This window comes from Seriola aureovittata, chromosome 23 (assembly GCF_021018895.1).
Source record: "Seriola aureovittata isolate HTS-2021-v1 ecotype China chromosome 23, ASM2101889v1, whole genome shotgun sequence".
Lineage (NCBI taxonomy): Eukaryota > Metazoa > Chordata > Actinopteri > Carangiformes > Carangidae > Seriola > Seriola aureovittata.
In genome coordinates, this window is record NC_079386.1 from 14,363,784 (window position 1) to 14,381,494 (window position 17,711).

Here is a 17,711-nt window from a genome sequence, read left to right on the forward strand (position 1 = left end):
CATAACAACAACTGTGGGAAACAACATGACTACAACTGCAGGACCAAATATGACGACAACAGCAGGAAACAACATAACAACAACTGCAGTAAACAACATGACAACAACTGCAGTAAACAACATGACAACAACAGCAGTAAACAACATGACAACAACTGCAGGAAACAACATGACAACAACTGCAGCACCAAACATGACAACAACAGCAGGAAACAACATGACGTCAACAGCAGGAAACGTTACAACAACTGCAGTAACCAACATGACAACAATGGCGGTAAACAACATGACAACAACTGCAGGAAACTTGACAACAACTGCAGGAAACAACATAACAACAACTGCAGGAAACATGACAACAACTGCAGTAAACAACATGACAACAACTGCAGGAAACAACATGACTACAACTGCAGCACCAAATGTGACGACAACAGCAGGAAACAATATAACAACAACTGCAGTAACCAACGTGACAACAACTGCAGGAAACAACGTGACAACAACTGCAGGAAACAACATGACAACAACTGTAGGAAACAACATAACAACAACTGCAGGAAACATGACAACAACTGCAGTAAACAACATGACAACAACTGCAGGAAACAACATGACTACAACTGCAGCACCAAATGTGACGACAACAGCAGGAAACAATATAACAACAACTGCAGTAACCAACGTGACAACAACTGCAGGAAACAACGTGACAACAACTGCAGGAAACAACATGACAACAAGTGTAGGAAACAACATAACAACAACTGCAGGAAACATGACAACAACTGCAGTAAACAACATGACAACAACTGCAGGAAACAACATGACTACAACTGCAGCACCAAATGTGACGACAACAGCAGGAAACAATATAACAACAACTGCAGTAACCAACGTGACAACAACTGCAGGAAACAACGTAACAACAACTGCAGGAAACAACATGACAACAACTGTAGGAAACAACATGACAACAACTGTAGGAAACAACATGACAACAACTGCAGGAAACATCATAACAACAACTGTGGGAAACAATATGACTACAACTGCAGCACCAAATATGACGACAACAGCAGGAAACAACATAACAACAACTGCAGTAAACAACATGACAACAACTGCAGGAAACAACGTAACAACAACTGCAGGAAACATGACAACAACTGCAGTAACCAACATGACAACAATGGCGGTAAACAACATGACAACAACTGCAGCACCAAACATGACAACAACAGCAGTAAACAACATGACAACAACTGCAGGAAACAACATGACAACAACTGCAGCACCAAACATGACAACAACAGCAGGAAACAACATAACAACAACTGCAGTAAACAACATGACAACAACTGCAGTAAACAACATGACAACAACAGCAGTAAACAACATGACAACAACTGCAGGAAACAACATGACAACAACAGCAGTAAACAATATGACAACAACTGCAGTAAACAACATGACAACAACTGCAGGAAACAACATGACAACAACAGCAGTAAACAATATGACAACAACTGCAGTAAACAACATGACAACAACTGCAGGAAACAACATGACAACAGTTCCCCCACTGACTCCTAACATTACAGTGGAAGCTCTTGAGGTGAGTGATTTAAAAGAATAAATAAATAAAAAATAAAAAAACAGAGCTCAATGAAATGTAAGCCAACAGAAGTGGAGGTTTACATCAGTTTTAAATAGTACCTGAACAGGGATTTCCACAGCCAATCTTGAATGGGTCAATGTATTTTTTTCTGGGCCCAAGCACTGGGACCAAAATCTTTAATTAGAAAAACACACTGCAAGTCTGACAGCAGCCTTAAGAACTTCTTCCCTCTGACAAAGGAAACCATAACACAATCAAACGGAGCTGCCTAAAATATCTATATTTATCCCATAAGTATTTAACTACACAAATACCATAGCAGTGCCAAGATATAGTATAGCCTACCGTAAAAAACACTGTAGTGTTTCTGCCATCTGAATCAACAAAAATTACAAATTGTTAAATCTTAAATTAATTTTTGTTAAAGTCTTAAAATCTGAAAACGAATGGATTTAAAATGGGATTTAAAACTAGATTCAGATTTTATATAATGCCAACCTTAGTTACAGGAATAACACCTGAACATCTTGCCTTTAATTGTTATTGTTTCTAATTGTTATTTGGAAGCAGTGAATACAAATTTAAAAAGACATTCATTACTACTGTACAGTACTGTAATTTAGTATAATTTTTGTTTGTTTTAAATGTCAATAGCTCAGTGCATAAGGGGCTGGAAGCATAAAGATTAGGACTAGGACTTGACTGAGGACTGGTTGGTCTTGAATCTGACTTACTAAACTGCAAAACAATGATTTTATCCCACCTCGGGTGTTGAACTATTTGAAGGTGCACATTACTCCAACCATTTAAATCTCTCTCATCTTCCTTGCAGACGCCTGTTTCTAGGGCAGAGTGTGGGACCCAACAGCTCTGTGTGGCTGAGCCCTCTGTGTGCGACCCATCCGCTGCAGGATCATGTTTTTTCCTTGCTGCCAGACAGCAGAGCGGCTCAAACTTTGACTTCAGCATCTCAGGAGAGTCTGACGGCTACATCGCTGCCACCCTGTCACCTGACAGCACAGTGGTATGTCAAGTTCTTGCACTACCATGAAAGTAGCATCAAGTCTAACCATAAGACAATCACACAGTTTGTTTGAAGTCATCTGTCTAAACTGTTTCTGGTTCTGCACCACAGGGAGACAATGACCCAACCTACGTCTGTGCAAACAACAATGGTGTTGTCAGATTCTTTAGCACTGTCCTCAACAATGGCCAGCTGGTTTCAACAGAGGTGAGTTCTACCTGCCTCAGAGCAGTGGTGGGGGTAGAGCTGGGTGAGGATATATTTATCAGTCTGCTGGAGCCCACGTTCCCTGTAGTCTGTCATACTTACACACACACACACACACAGACACACACACACACACACACACACACACACACACACACACACAAAAGTAATCTAAAGTCATCTAACACTGAACTATAATGTAAACATTTGTGTAAAATATAGATAGGGAGAGCAGTAGTTACAGCTGATCTGGTTTGGTTATAAAGCCTGTTTCTATGTCAGTAGTTATATGTCATTTTCTTTTGGTTCTTCAAGTCAAATACTGATCAGAGACTCAACACTGATTGGTTCAGATTGTGCCCTTGTGCCCTTTTATGAACCTGCTGCTCAGGCAATATCAAGACACACACTCATTCAAACTCACTATTTGCATGGTATGTACATATAGATTACAGTAACAGACCATTGAATACTCATTGTCTTCTCATCATCTTTCTTTGCTCTGCAGCTGAACGTGAACTCTGTGAGGGGCAGAGTCAATGGAAGAAGAATCCAGTGCTCATTTGCTGCCACTCTACCAAGCGCAACAACTAGAACAACAGGTTTCGCAATCTCACTGAGCGATGGATCTTTCAACCCGAGTAAGTTAACATATTAAAAGATACACATTCATACTGCACTTTCAACAGTCAACTTTCACAGAGACTATCACAGATAATGTATTAATATTTTCCCAAGGAATAAAAACATGTCAGTGATTTTTCTGTCTTTTGCTTCTTCTCTCAGCATCTGGTGATCTGGGAAGCCCCACCACCCGATTTAGGAGCCCTGCTGTAGACCTGACAAATGTTAATGCCACCGTCAACAATGAAATTACCACCACCGCCACCACCACTGCCGCCCCCACCACCACCGCCACCACCACCACCACCGCCACCACCACCACTGCAGGAATCATGACAACAGCTGCAGTAACCAACATGACAACAACAGCAGTAAACAATATGACAACAACTGCAGGAAACAACATGACAACAACTGCAGGAAACAACATGACAACAGTTCCCCCACTGACTCCTAACATTACAGTGGAAGCTCTTGAGGTGAGTGATTTAAAAGAATAAATAAATAAAAAAATAAAAAAACAGAGCTCAATGAAATGTAAGCCAACAGAAGTGGAGGTTTACATCAGTTTTAAATAGTACCTGAACAGGGATTTCCACAGCCAATCTTGAATGGGTCAATGTATTTTTTTCTGGGCCCAAGCACTGGGACCAAAATCTTTAATTAGAAAAACACACTGCAAGTCTGACAGCAGCCTTAAGAACTTCTTCCCTCTGACAAAGGAAACCATAACACAATCAAACGGAGCTGCCTAAAATATCTATATTTATCCCATAAGTATTTAACTACACAAATACCATAGCAGTGCCAAGATATAGTATAGCCTACCGTAAAAAACACTGTAGTGTTTCTGCCATCTGAATCAACAAAAATTACAAATTGTTAAATCTTAAATTAATTTTTGTTAAAGTCTTAAAATCTGAAAACGAATGGATTTAAAATGGGATTTAAAACTAGATTCAGATTTTATATAATGCCAACCTTAGTTACAGGAATAACACCTGAACATCTTGCCTTTAATTGTTATTGTTTCTAATTGTTATTTGGAAGCAGTGAATACAAATTTAAAAAGACATTCATTACTACTGTACGGTACTGTAATTTACTATAATTTTTGTTTGTTTTAAATGTCAATAGCTCAGTGCATAAGGGGCTGGAAGCATAAAGATTAGGACTAGGACTTGACTGAGGACTGGTTGGTCTTGAATCTGACTTACTAAACTGCAAAACAATGATTTTATCCCACCTCGGGTGTTGAACTATTTGAAGGTGCACATTACTCCAACCATTTAAATCTCTCTCATCTTCCTTGCAGACGCCTGTTTCTAGGGCAGAGTGTGGGACCCAACAGCTCTGTGTGGCTGAGCCCTCTGTGTGCGACCCATCCGCTACAGGATCATGTTTTTTCCTTGCTGCCAGACAGCAGAGCGGCTCAAACTTTGACTTCAGCATCTCAGGAGAGTCTGACGGCTACATCGCTGCCACCCTGTCACCTGACAGCACAGTGGTATGTCAAGTTCTTGCACTACCATGAAAGTAGCATCAAGTCTAACCATAAGACAATCACACAGTTTGTTTGAAGTCATCTGTCTAAACTGTTTCTGGTTCTGCACCACAGGGAGACAATGACCCAACCTACGTCTGTGCAAACAACAATGGTGTTGTCAGATTCTTTAGCACTGTCCTCAACAATGGCCAGCTGGTTTCAACAGAGGTGAGTTCTACCTGCCTCAGAGCAGTGGTGGGGGTAGAGCTGGGTGAGGATCCCACGTTCCCTGTAGTCCTGCATACTTTTTATTCTTTTGTTGGATTTTTCACACACACACGCACAAAAGTAATCTAAAGTCTAAAAATTTAACTATAATGTAAACATTTGTGTAAAATATTGATAGGGAGAGCAGTAGTTACAGCTGATCTGGTTTGGTTATGAAGCCTGTTTCTATGTCAGTAGTTATATGTCATTTTCTTTTGGTTCTTCAAGTCAAATACTGATCAGAGACTCAACATTGATTGGTTCAGTCAATATACACAAATTGACACATGCCCTTTTATGAACCTGCTGCTCCGGCAATATCAAGACACACACTCATTCACACTCACTGTTTGCATGGTATGTACATATAGATTACAGTAACAGACCATTGAATACTCATTGTCTTCTCATCATCTTTCTTTGCTCTGCAGCTGAACGTGAACTCTGTGAGGGGCAGAGTCAATGGAAGAAGAATCCAGTGCTCATTTGCTGCCACTCTACCAAGCGCAACAACTAGAACAACAGGTTTCGCAATCTCACTGAGCGATGGATCTTTCAACCCGAGTAAGTTAACATATTAAAAGATACACATTCACACTGCACTTTCAACAGTCAACTTTCACAGAGACTATCACAGATAATGTATTAATATTTTCCCAAGGAATAAAAACATGTCAGTGATTTTTCTGTCTTTTGCTTCTTCTCTCAGCATCTGGTGATCTGGGAAGCCCCACCACCCGATTTAGGAGCCCTGCTGTAGACCTGACAAATGTTAATGCCACTGTCAACAATGAAATTACCACCACCACCACCACCACCACCACCACCGCCGCCCCCACCACTACCGTTAATCACGGCATCACATTCCACCAATCACTAACGCAGGGTAAGCATTAGAGATAAGGTGTTTTTTGGCTGGATGGCCACAGCAGGGGATAGCCCTATAAGTGCAAATGTCCCTGACTGACTGACTGACTGACTGAGTGATCAAGTTACAGTGGTCAGCAACAGAAAAAGAATACATGTAAATGAGAATAGCTTTATTGAGAACTCAGCTGTATTAAAATACTGTATATGTGAGCACAGATAGTAGGAGAAAAGCAAACAGATGAAGGGCTGAAACAGTTCATCCTCAATCACTGACCATACGCAGTCCAGCCACATACTAGATTTTGACCTAGTCTTGTTAAATGTATATCTGAAACGTTAGTGTCTTCTTTAGAAGAGCAAAGTTTGTACAATGCCTAATAATTGTTCTTCTGTTCTCCCTTACAGCTCTGCTGATCACTGTGGGTGCACTGGGCCTGGCCATGCTATGAGAAAAATGAAACCCCCACGAGTCAATTTTGAAGCTTTTAATTTAATGTTATATGTAAGCTGTTTTGTTTTGTAACGGTTGGACTGCTGGATTTCTGTCTATTGAGTTTCTTAATTGCAGGCAGATACTATGACTCTCTGCCCCAGGTGTCAATCAAACTATGATAACAAATTAGAAACACTAAATTAGAACTGTTAAAGAGTAATCAAACATCAAATCCAAATCAAGTCAGCAGCAGGTGTCATGCTAGATACAAATTTTGGGTTTGGGGTCTGGTTACCTGTTAGGCCCTCATTACTACTGTCAAAAGCAAAAAAACAAAAACCTCCTGACTTGATAAGTTGATGGTGACCAATGAAGCCGTCAAATTGTTTTATGTTTCTTATGACACCCACAGCACAGGCAAAGAAACAATGTTGTTTTCCTCTCCTGTCACTCATAATAATGCCAGCAAATGGCATATGTGTGCTTGTGCATTATGTTGTTATTATGTTTATGTATGTACTGTTGATGATTCAAGAATGCTTTTAAAATGAAGCCTTCATTGGCTGATATTCTCACACAATTATATGTGCAATTGTGCAATTACACACGTAAATGAGCCAATGTACACAGTATTGGTGAAACAAATTTTACACATTGTATAATGTAACAATTATGTTTTTATGAATTGTTTTGAAATAAATATCTTACACAATTATCTGATGGTACACTAATTGTTGAGTGTGTACTCACACATGCACACAAGTGATTTAAACGTAAAATGTAATTCATGACTCATATTTGTCATACATACTGTGAACTTGCCTTGTTTCATTATGTGTCCCTCAATTGGCATACTGTATGTTTTCTCTATCAGGTAATTGAGGAGGTGTAAAGATAGAAGTTCCTTGCCTCAATATTTTGTTAATGCATTATTATTTATATTATTAATTTATTGTTAATGTTAATGTATTGTAATTAAGCTGTATGAGTGAATTGAGTACATTTAATTTACAGTGTAATTAATCACAATGCAATAATATAAACTGAACTGAAGATGCACTATGCATGAACACACCCAGAGACAGGGTTAGATGGCGATTTCAGTTGTTCTTTCTGTCCTGTTTGCCAGGTGTGTGGGTTGTGGCTCTACCAAACTGCGCAATATTGAATTTAAAAAACTTATTTTCTATTCCTAAACTCTTGTAACTGAATAAATGATATAAAATTCAATAGGAGCCAGATGTTTTTGAACCCCAAGATGTCACTTTGTATTTGTAATATCACAGGCGATGGGCAGGTATTCATCACCATTCTGTTATACTCTTTTTATACTATACTGTTTTTCTCTGCAACTGAGCCAGAAACAAATGTTTACTCAGGGGTCGACAGTAACAAAGTACGTTTACATGAGTACTATACTTAAGTATATTTTCTAGTATCTGTACTTTACTTGAGTAATTTTTTTTTTTTTAGAAACTTATGACTTTTACTCCATTACACTTAAAAGAGAAATATTGTACTTTTGACTTTTATTTTGAAATTGTGATAGACCACACACTGCGTTCATCACAGGAAAAAAAAACAATCACAGTCAATCCTCCACTTTTAAACTTTAAACAGACAGCTTGTAATTGCAGCGGTTTTATGCTGTGGCTGGTCAAATGACCTACATCCATATCTATAATCTTTGTATCATACTCTATAAGCTTTTTACTCTCAAGTTCTACAGTAAGTCAGTTCATTCAGTAGGCTGTTTCAGAGTCATTAGGTTTTGTAAATGTGGAATAATACAACAACAGAAAAAATGTGTATTTAAATACTTGAGTATTTTTCATTTTTAATCAAGAACTCCAGTACCTTAACTCAAGTAATGATTACTTGCACTTGTAATAGTAACATTTGACAAGGAGGATCTAAACTACTCAAGTGATGGAGCTGTGTACTTTGTCTACCTCTGATTTTACTACACCATATCTAAGAGATAGAAGGAGGAGGCAAATGTTTATCTTGAGATATTCTTGTAATATTTATTTATTATTATTTATGTACAATAATTTACAAAATGAACTAACACCTTGATAAGGTGGTCCCTAAAAGTGGTTGACCACTGTTTTCAACAAACTAATTAAACTCATCTACTTTTCCATTATTGCAGTGTCACACAATAAACACGGGGGCGCTGTTGAACTATTGCAGTGGATGTTCTAAACTGAATCCACTCCTTCACTCAGAGCCGTCTGCACACCAAACATAAAGAATAAATTTAGCAATACTATAGCAACCAATGTGGCACCATTATGGGGCAATAAAGCTATAAAAGAAACTGAGTTATTGCAACACAAAACTGAAATGTGGCTTTATGTTTATAAATGAGGGGGAAAAGTAAGTTCTCCATCACTGTGGTATAAACATTTATCCACTGCAAGTTTACTGAACACCATTAACACAAGGCTCGCATTGGTAGCAGCGTAAAGAAAATTTTAAACAAACAAATATACAGTTTTGAACAAATGCAAATCAGAAAAATGCCACTATTGTACAATTTAAATATTAACTGAAAAGTATAAGAGTTGTAGTATGAATACAATGCAAAAAAATGATAATATAAAAACTCAGTAGTACACCAAGCTCAGTATTTTGACAAAATGAATCCATAAATGTAGCAAATTAAATGTATGGTAACCTGCATTTGTTGACCACATATGCATTAGTAACTACATGATTCTCATTCTCAAGTATCATTTCATCATTTTAGTTAAAGGATTGCATGGATTTTCATTTACAGAGATATTTACACCAAACCTGCAGCTACCTAGCAACAAGAACTGTTGTGTTTTTTCCACTCAACATGCTGTACACCTGAATATACTGTAGGCAAGTTTGCTAGACTTCATGGCATAAATCATTTGGACAAATACAAATATTGTGTGATTCTATTGAAAGCTCGATGTATAGCCCTGCGCACCCCCATGAAAAATCCACCCAGAGTACGCCGTATGTTAAGAGTATAAACATGAGTCAGCCCAAGACGTTCAAGGCCCCCCATTTCCTTTAAAATGTCAGAGGAGCAATCATTTAAGAGCTGTAGTATAATCAGAGGGTCTCTGTGTTTGAAGACAAAGAAAAATGTTGATTCCATCACATGCTTTACAAAGGGCAATAAATGTGATAATGGAAATAGGAAGTAGACTGACTTCTTATCCATTTTGACAGCCTCACCAAAGTCTCTGGCCCTCTGTAGCTTCTTTATGGCATCATTTATGTTTTCCTTTAAAAACAGCCACACTGTATATCTGGCTGCCATGTGTTTGTCAAATCTGGTCATTGAATCGCTGAGGGTCTTCTTCATTTGTTGTGTGGAGAATTCAATCTGTTCACAGTAAAGCTCAAGAGACTGGAGAGACTTTTGCAATTCTTTCATAGCATGATTGATGCTGTTTAGATTGTGGTGCCTGTCTTGCAGGGTTAAAGATGCAAAAGCACGGTTGTAAAATGCAATTGCTGCCCAACAGTGGTCCTCCTCTATGGCTTTAGTGTACATCTTGATACTCTCTGCAAGATGTCCTGTTCTGCGCAGCTCATTGCCAAAGGCAGTGTAGTGGTGCAGGTTTGATAAGGGTGATTCTCTGTGCTTGAGTTTTTGCCTGGCTCTGTCCAGGTCTCTACTCAGTCTGCTTTTCAGATTTGTGACAGAGTCATTCTCATCGAAGTTTGTAAGTAGCCACATACCCCAGAATTCATTCAGTGCAGACAAATCTGAATCTGCTGGCTTGTTGTTACTGCTTTTGTACACATCATCTAGTACCTCCAGATACTGACTGAAGAGCTCTTGCTTCTTCTTTCTCTGCGGAACATCACACTCCAAGTAGCTAGCTAGTCGTTCAGCCACTATGTTGTCTCTGACCTCTTTAGCTGTCTTCATTGCTGACTTGGAGTTTTCAGTCAAAATATGTGACAGGATCTCAGACATGTCTTTGGTTCCCTCAGTGCTGTGGATTTTTTGATACAACCTCATTTGCTTCATGAGAAGATCTTGAAATAGGGGAGTGGTATCTGTAATATTTTCCAATAAAGACAGTAATTTCTTTGTCAAAACGAGCAACTGAAGTGTTCCTGACAGATGGTTGGAGCAGACAATGAGCTGAGCAGACCCAGGAGATCCTTGTCTTGCAGTGCGGCCAAATGCCTGTGCCTCCACACGAGCGTTCTTGGGCAGGAAGGTCTGCAAAACGAACAAACCTCCGGCTCTGTTTACTTTGTCAGAAACCTTAAGGTCTGTTCCACGACCTGCAAGGTTTGTTGCTATAATGATGTCTCTTGCTTTAAGCTCCTTGGCAAAGATTGCAGTATTGTCCACATTGTTGTTTATGTAAAGCTTTTTGTTTGGGACTTTATCTCCTAGAGCATGGTGGAGAACCTTTGCTCGATTGATGGTCTCACAGATGATCAACACAGCTCTTCCCTCCCTATATAGAGTAGGCTTGGTTTGTGCCGTTACAACATTACAGATTTTTTCAATCCATTCTTTTTCATCATCTACTATCACTCCTTCAACCTCAAACAGCTTTCTGCGTTTGAATGAAGGTATCTGACAGGTCTTGATACCTTCATAGATTTTCTGCAAGGTCTCAGTCTCTGCTTGTTGGCCAAGAGTCCCAGAGATTCCATAGATCTGATCTTTATACTTCTGAAACAAGCCAACATTGGACATATAGTTCGTGATAGCTGTCATGTCACTCAGCTTGGACTCATGTTTCATTTCAAGAAACTGCTGCAGTCCATCTGACCATTTCATGAAGTTTTCAACAACACCTGTGCAGCTGTAGTCTACGGGGACTATTCCATGTTTCTCCATGATATATTCATGATCTTTTGTCATTGTTTGTGCATAGAATGCATTTTCAATCCACACCTTTAGTTTTGCTTCGACCAGATTTGAGAGGAAGCCCGGGATGTAGCAACTACTTTTGTCTTCTTTGCTCAATTGACGTGGTGTAAAATGCAGAGCGCGTTTTATTTCTTGTTCTGCAGCTCTGCGTACACTCTCTTCATCACAATACATGTACTGACATAAGCCCCCGTTGATTAAAAGCACTGGTACTCTTTGCTTTTCCCCATTTTCTCTTTGTTGCCCTTTGCTCAGTTCCTTTATTGCTCCATCATTGTTTATGCAGTGTAGAGCAAACTGGCAAGATGGGAATCTCCTCTCTACTGTCTCAAAGAACTCAGCCAGCTGGTTGGCAGTGAGACTTGCAGTTTTCTCGGGTAAAAGGCTCATATTCCTCCTAAGATCCCTGACTGAACCTTTTGTCAGAATACCGATGTCCTCAGCCATTTGAAGAATCGTGAACTCATCGATATCTTTGCCCTTTGTTATGTTTTCAAGCACCACTTCATAAAAGGGGTATTTTCGACCCACAGTTTTCTCTGTGCCAATCTTACTGTACTGATTAGTAGCGGCCCATATGAATGCCAAGAGTGGATTGATATGTTGTAAAGCAGGTATATCACTACTTAAATAGACAACATGAAGACCCTTATCCAGCATCAACGAGTCCACTTCATCCACAATCGCACATTGGAATTTCCTTTCCCCAAATATGTCCTTCCTTTGAAAGTGATGCTTTAACCAGTCTCCAGCAAACTCTTCCACAGTACCATAAACAACTTGACTCTGATAGCACTTTTTCAAGTCATGGTCTTGTTTGTTGATGTTGCAGTCTACACTGATTTTTAAAACCTTATAAAATTTTGCCCATTCTTCCGAATCTCTTTGTGCCAGAACTGACGAGCTGGACATGATGTCTACTTTTTGTCCTCTCATAGCTCGAAATGCTGCAAACATCGCCACAATACACGACTTTCCTTCTCCAGTGCCAACCTGAATTAATCGCCCTGTTTTGGAAAGAGCCATAAGACACAAGCTCACAATCTGTGTCACTCGTGGTCTAAAGTGAGTTTTCTCAGCTGCTTGACAGAGCCTCAGCAAGTCTTTCTTCAAGCCACTCCTCTGTGATCCATCATTGCCTGAAGTAAGATCTTCATGAACTGATGATACAATGTCTCTCACCTCATCTAAAAGCTTTTCATCAATTTGGTTTAACTGTTGTTGACGGATTTCCTCAATAATTTCATCCAGTTGCTTTTCTTGTTCATCAGCTAAACATGTCTTTAGGTCTTCATCTGTTACATTCTCGTCTTGGACCAGCTCAATAAGTGTCTTTCCTCTTTGACATCTCCAACTGGGATTTATATAATGAATCTCTATACAGTGCAACATTCCCAACATCCATGAGAGGAAATGTGATCTGTCATTTGTTGAATTTGACTCAAATCGTTTCATAAGAGCATCAAACAAGTCAACAGCAACTGTTGGGCTCCATTTGATATTTGTAACCAGTCCTTTCAGCTTGTTGAGGAGAAGCTCTTCATTGATTTCAGTTGTCAAGACACTGGTATGGTTGGTTAAAGCTTTGATTCTGCTAAACAATTCTAGGCCCCTGGGACTTGCGTCAGTGTCACCCATTATCTGGAAAAAATATGATGTATGGTCAGAACATAATAGGTAAAAATTAGGACTGATAGATATTTTTATAGTTTTACATTATATAGCTGTTAAGAGGGTCTTTTTAATTGTAATTTGAACAACCCTTGGTCAATTTTGATTGAATTCAGGAGCTATGGCATTCGAATTCCTTATTGTTCTGATTCACGCCTCAAATGGGTATTTTAGTAAAGCCAAAACATGATTTCTCAGAAAGAAAGTTGAAATAATTATAACTGTTGGACATAACATAAAATTATAGTTTGTTACATTATCACGTCACATGTTTCTATGTAAAGTAACACTGAGAATACCATTTAATGAAACATTTAAAATATTAATATAGAATGGGGGAAAAACACTACGCCTCTCACACACAAGTCTATTGACCAATTAGAAAACTAAATTTATAAATACAAAGAGAAGTGAATGGAGAGGCCAAGTACAATACATCCAGACAGTTTGTTTTTTAGTTTTAAACTAAAAACCAAAATATGAATAAATCATGGGATTTTTTTTAAACCAAAAGTGGAAAAACAGAGCCGTTTCCGTTTTTGTTGTCAGAATTTGAAAATGAAAAAACAAGACATCAAATTAGAAGAAATCCTTATTGAATTGAAGAACGAAGAAAGGTAGTCAGGTGGCATGGAAATAAAGTAAATATTTCCAAATAAGAGCCAAGTGGATAGAATGGCCATTCTATAATTTGTAACATTATACAAGCACATCTCTTTTTTGCTTCGCATTAAGACATGAAAAATATTTGATCAAACATGTTTGATGTATTATTTACTTGCATAGCATGAATTAATAAACTAAGTAATTAATATGTGGAAATACACTGTGTAGTCCTTCCCAGATGGTGTTGTCAAAAATGACCAGCAGAGGTCCCCACTACAGTAGCAAAGAAAGTTGTGCTGATCAGACAATCATTCTTTTCACTTTCACTTCCTGAATATAAAAGGGTCAGTATTTGTGTCTGTGTATGCCGCTGAGTGAAACCCACCATCAGTTAGAGTGTCCACACAAAAAACTAGATAGACCTGACTGACAGTTGTATTTTCAGCTATAGATTAGTGCCTCTGGAGGTACCCATTTCTGCTGTGAACCTAGCCACAAGTTGACCCCATGCATAAAGAAAGGTAAAAAGGTAATGCAAAGGGGAAATAATAAATGGATAGACAATCTAATAATAAATAAATAAACAACAAAAATGAAATGGAAATTTAAATGGGAAATTAGATAAATGGGAATTAATAAAGGGTAAATACAAAAGCGAATTAAAACAGAAATATTAGTTTATGTTACAATATATTAATTAAATTAATAAAGTATAAAGTATTTATTTTTGATATTATTTTTGCTGAATTCAGTTTGTCAAATTACATTTTGTGATCCTCTGAGCACCACCTAATAAATCCCATCTTCATATTGTGTCATAGTGGACACAGAAATCTTAAAGATGAATGCATTAAAACCTGGGCAAATAAAACCAAAACCATCTGCATGACTTCACTACCACTACAAGCACATCACACAGCTATCTTACTCTAACAATGAAAAAGAAATCACAAATATACAGCAAAATACAGGTATTATAACTTTTCACTGTTTAGGTTAAAGTCATGAATTCACTGTCTGTATTTTAGTAGTAGCCTCATACTCACGTCTGAACAGGATGCAAGAGATGAGAAGTGATATAACTGACATGCAAGACTGTTACAGCCTGACCCTGACTGTCTTCATTTATTTCTGTTTCTATTTTAGTAGGAATTCCCCGGACTTTTTTACGATGGTTGAAACATGGTTTTCCTTTCACTTTCTTTACAATCACGTGGCATATTTCTAGCACAAATATCAAGGAGTGCTTAAGGGACCTGTGGTGACCCATCTTAAATATGGTTTTCCAATGAACAAATCATGTGCAAAAATGTTGTCATCATACCTTTGATATCTACTACTAAGTGATGTTAAATGAATATTGGTCAAGATGTTTTTTCACAGGCTACAGAGTAGTTTAAGATACAATTCACTTCCTTCAGTATTAAAATCAATCAAATATTATGTATAAAATTAAATCAACTGCGGGGTTTATTTTTACAGTATAGCTACATATCGTATTGTAAAAATATTTGTTTATTTGCATGTGTTGTGATTTTTTTGCAGGCCATGTGTTGTCAAATTGATTAATATGTGCCAAATAGAGCACTGCAGGTCATAATGATTAAGTAAAAGTAGAAATGCAGTGAAATACTCCATTATAAGAATGAAAAATCCTTCTTCAGTAAAACTACATTAGTATTAACAGCAAGATGTAGTTTAAGTATTAAAGTAAAAGAACTGTTTGCCCACTCTGACTGATATGCTGTTACATATGACATAATTAGATGATTACTACAGAAGCATCAGTGTGTAACAGCATGTAATGTTGTAGCTTCTAGTTTGAACTATACAGTTTTATATGAAGGACACCAGATCAATCTGGGGGAGTCCTGATAATTCACATCTGTCAATACAGTCATATCTCTTTCTTAAGGACCTTTCATTCAATAAGACAAAGAGGCAGCGTATGAAAACATTTGAAATTCAAAAGAAATTGGTTTACAGGTCCCAACCAGATTTTATGGGATTTTAAAGCAAACTATATTTAAGGAGTTGTGATATAATTGTTAGTAGAATTAAATTAAACATAAAACTACTTTTATTTGTTCCTCTTTCTAAAGACTTCTTTGGTATAATAAACAATTTGTATGGAGTCACTGATTTTATAAGAGGAATTGTGTAGTGTTATGATGTGTAGCATACACAGGCCTATAGGGGAGCATCAACTACAAAATAACATTATTTGCTATGCATCACGATAGATTGTCATACCAACGACAATTCCAAAAAGAAAAAAGAAAAAAACATAACGCTAGTATTAACCAATGAACTCTGGTTTGACTTTTGCACACTATTTCCTCTATAAACACATCAACATTTTAACTTAAACAGATTTTTCAATCTCTTGGCTGAAAAGTTTTATCAATGTGGGCAACAAAATTTTTCCCTCATGAATAAATTCAAATGTATGATATGGAAGATATGTTTAGTCCAGTGTTGAGATATAGTTTAAATGCATGAGTCCAGTCTTCAGTGCATGCAACCTTCAGTGCCACACTATACCACACAGTGGCAGTAATGAAATGATAATATTCAGTTCCTGTTTAGCCTTAAAACTGGAGTCTGTTTGATGTTGAGTTTATGTGATGAGTTACCTTAACAGTTAAAACGGTGAAAATAATTAAAACAGTAATCATGTGAAAGTTATTTCTTAGAATTTGATAATTATTATTACCACATATGTAAATGTAATGATATGTATTTCAAATAACTAGTCAATAATTATCAGGCTGTGTGGTTATAATAGCTTGATTTTTATTAAGCAGAATCAGATTTAATAAAAACTACAGTATACGTTATTTTACACTTCAACAAAAATATAATCACTCACTGAAAAGAAGCTAAATAACTTAAATGATCCTTATAGTATTAATCCACAATAATTATAAAATACATTTTACAGTGTTATAAGGTCTATGTTCCATTAAGTAAAATATAAAATACACATTAGTGTAGTGTCAAATCACATTATATTACTATGACATCTGACAAAATATGAATAATGCATCAAGTAAATGGATTTTATAAAGATCAAAACCAAATTTTACAACAGTGTGTGTGTGTGTGTGTGTGTGTTGTGTGTGTGTGTGTGTGTGTGTGTGTGTGTGTGTGTGTGTGTGTGTGTGTGTGTGTGTTGCAAAAATAAAAAGTCCTATAATGTTAAGACTTATTTTATCGGCAATTGTTGATTCTTCTGCTGACTTTCAAGTTTTTTGTTCACTTAGGATCACATGGTTTTCAAAAAGGATGAGGAAGTCACCCAACATGTAGCAATGAAGGAACTTTTAAACCAAATAGATAAACGTAAATACTCTCAGCAAGTTGGAATTCAGCTGTGCTTCTTAGTTCCTGCAAGTCTGTGGCTGACAAAATTTTCCTCCTAACACCATTGTTTGCTTGATTGTTTTGTCCACATCCTGAATACCTGGCATCTAATTAAAAGTTTGTTGCATGGTCCTATGTATCTTTGAGAAAAAGCCACCCAGAGAGAACAGTGTGTCTAAGGTATAGACATGAGTCAGGCCCAGGGATTCAAGACACCTGAGTTCACTTGATATATCAAAAGAGGGATGGTTGATGACCTGGTGGATCATAAGAGGGTCTCTGGAGCGAATTACAGTCACTGATTCTGTTAAAAGCATGGCCAAGGGCAGAAAATGTAGTAGTGGAATGAGAAAGTAGACAATACTCTCCTCCACTTTTACATGCCCACCCATGTCTCTGGCCCTGTCTACCTTCTTTATGGCCTCATTAATGTTTGCCTTGAAAAACAGTAAGACTTTGTGTCTGGCTATCATGTGTTTGTCAAATCTAGTGATTGAATCGCTGCAAGGTTTGTTGATTTCTTGTGTGGAGTATCTAAGAGTGACCTCAGTTTGTTCACAGTAGAGCTCAACAGACTTGAGTGCATTTTGCAGATCTTCCAGAGCTTGATTGATACAGTTTGGATCCTGGTGTCTGTCTTGCAGGGTT

General features: G+C 37.6%; 2 protein-coding genes across 2 annotated transcripts; one reads left to right on the plus strand and one right to left on the minus strand.

Annotated features, from left to right (window-relative positions):
- Positions 1-1,192: 1,192 nt before the first annotated feature.
- Positions 1,193-7,711, plus strand: LOC130164888 (mucin-5AC-like). Its single transcript, XM_056369882.1, has 10 exons — positions 1,193-1,618; positions 2,454-2,645; positions 2,757-2,852; positions 3,361-3,493; positions 3,639-3,955; positions 4,792-4,983; positions 5,095-5,190; positions 5,661-5,793; positions 5,939-6,115; positions 6,505-7,711. Exons 1-10 carry the CDS (start codon positions 1,193-1,195, stop codon positions 6,546-6,548), a joined length of 1,806 nt encoding a protein of 601 aa, XP_056225857.1. The 3' UTR covers positions 6,549-7,711.
- Positions 7,712-8,130: 419 nt separating this feature from the next.
- On the minus strand, positions 8,131-14,850 carry LOC130164104 (protein translocase subunit SecA-like). Its single transcript, XM_056368545.1, has 2 exons — positions 14,744-14,850; positions 8,131-13,061 (listed from the first exon to the last, which is right to left on the minus strand). Exon 2 carries the CDS (start codon positions 13,056-13,058, stop codon positions 9,435-9,437), a length of 3,624 nt encoding a protein of 1,207 aa, XP_056224520.1. The 5' UTR covers positions 13,059-13,061; positions 14,744-14,850; the 3' UTR covers positions 8,131-9,434.
- Between the last annotated feature and the right edge of the window lie 2,861 nt (positions 14,851-17,711).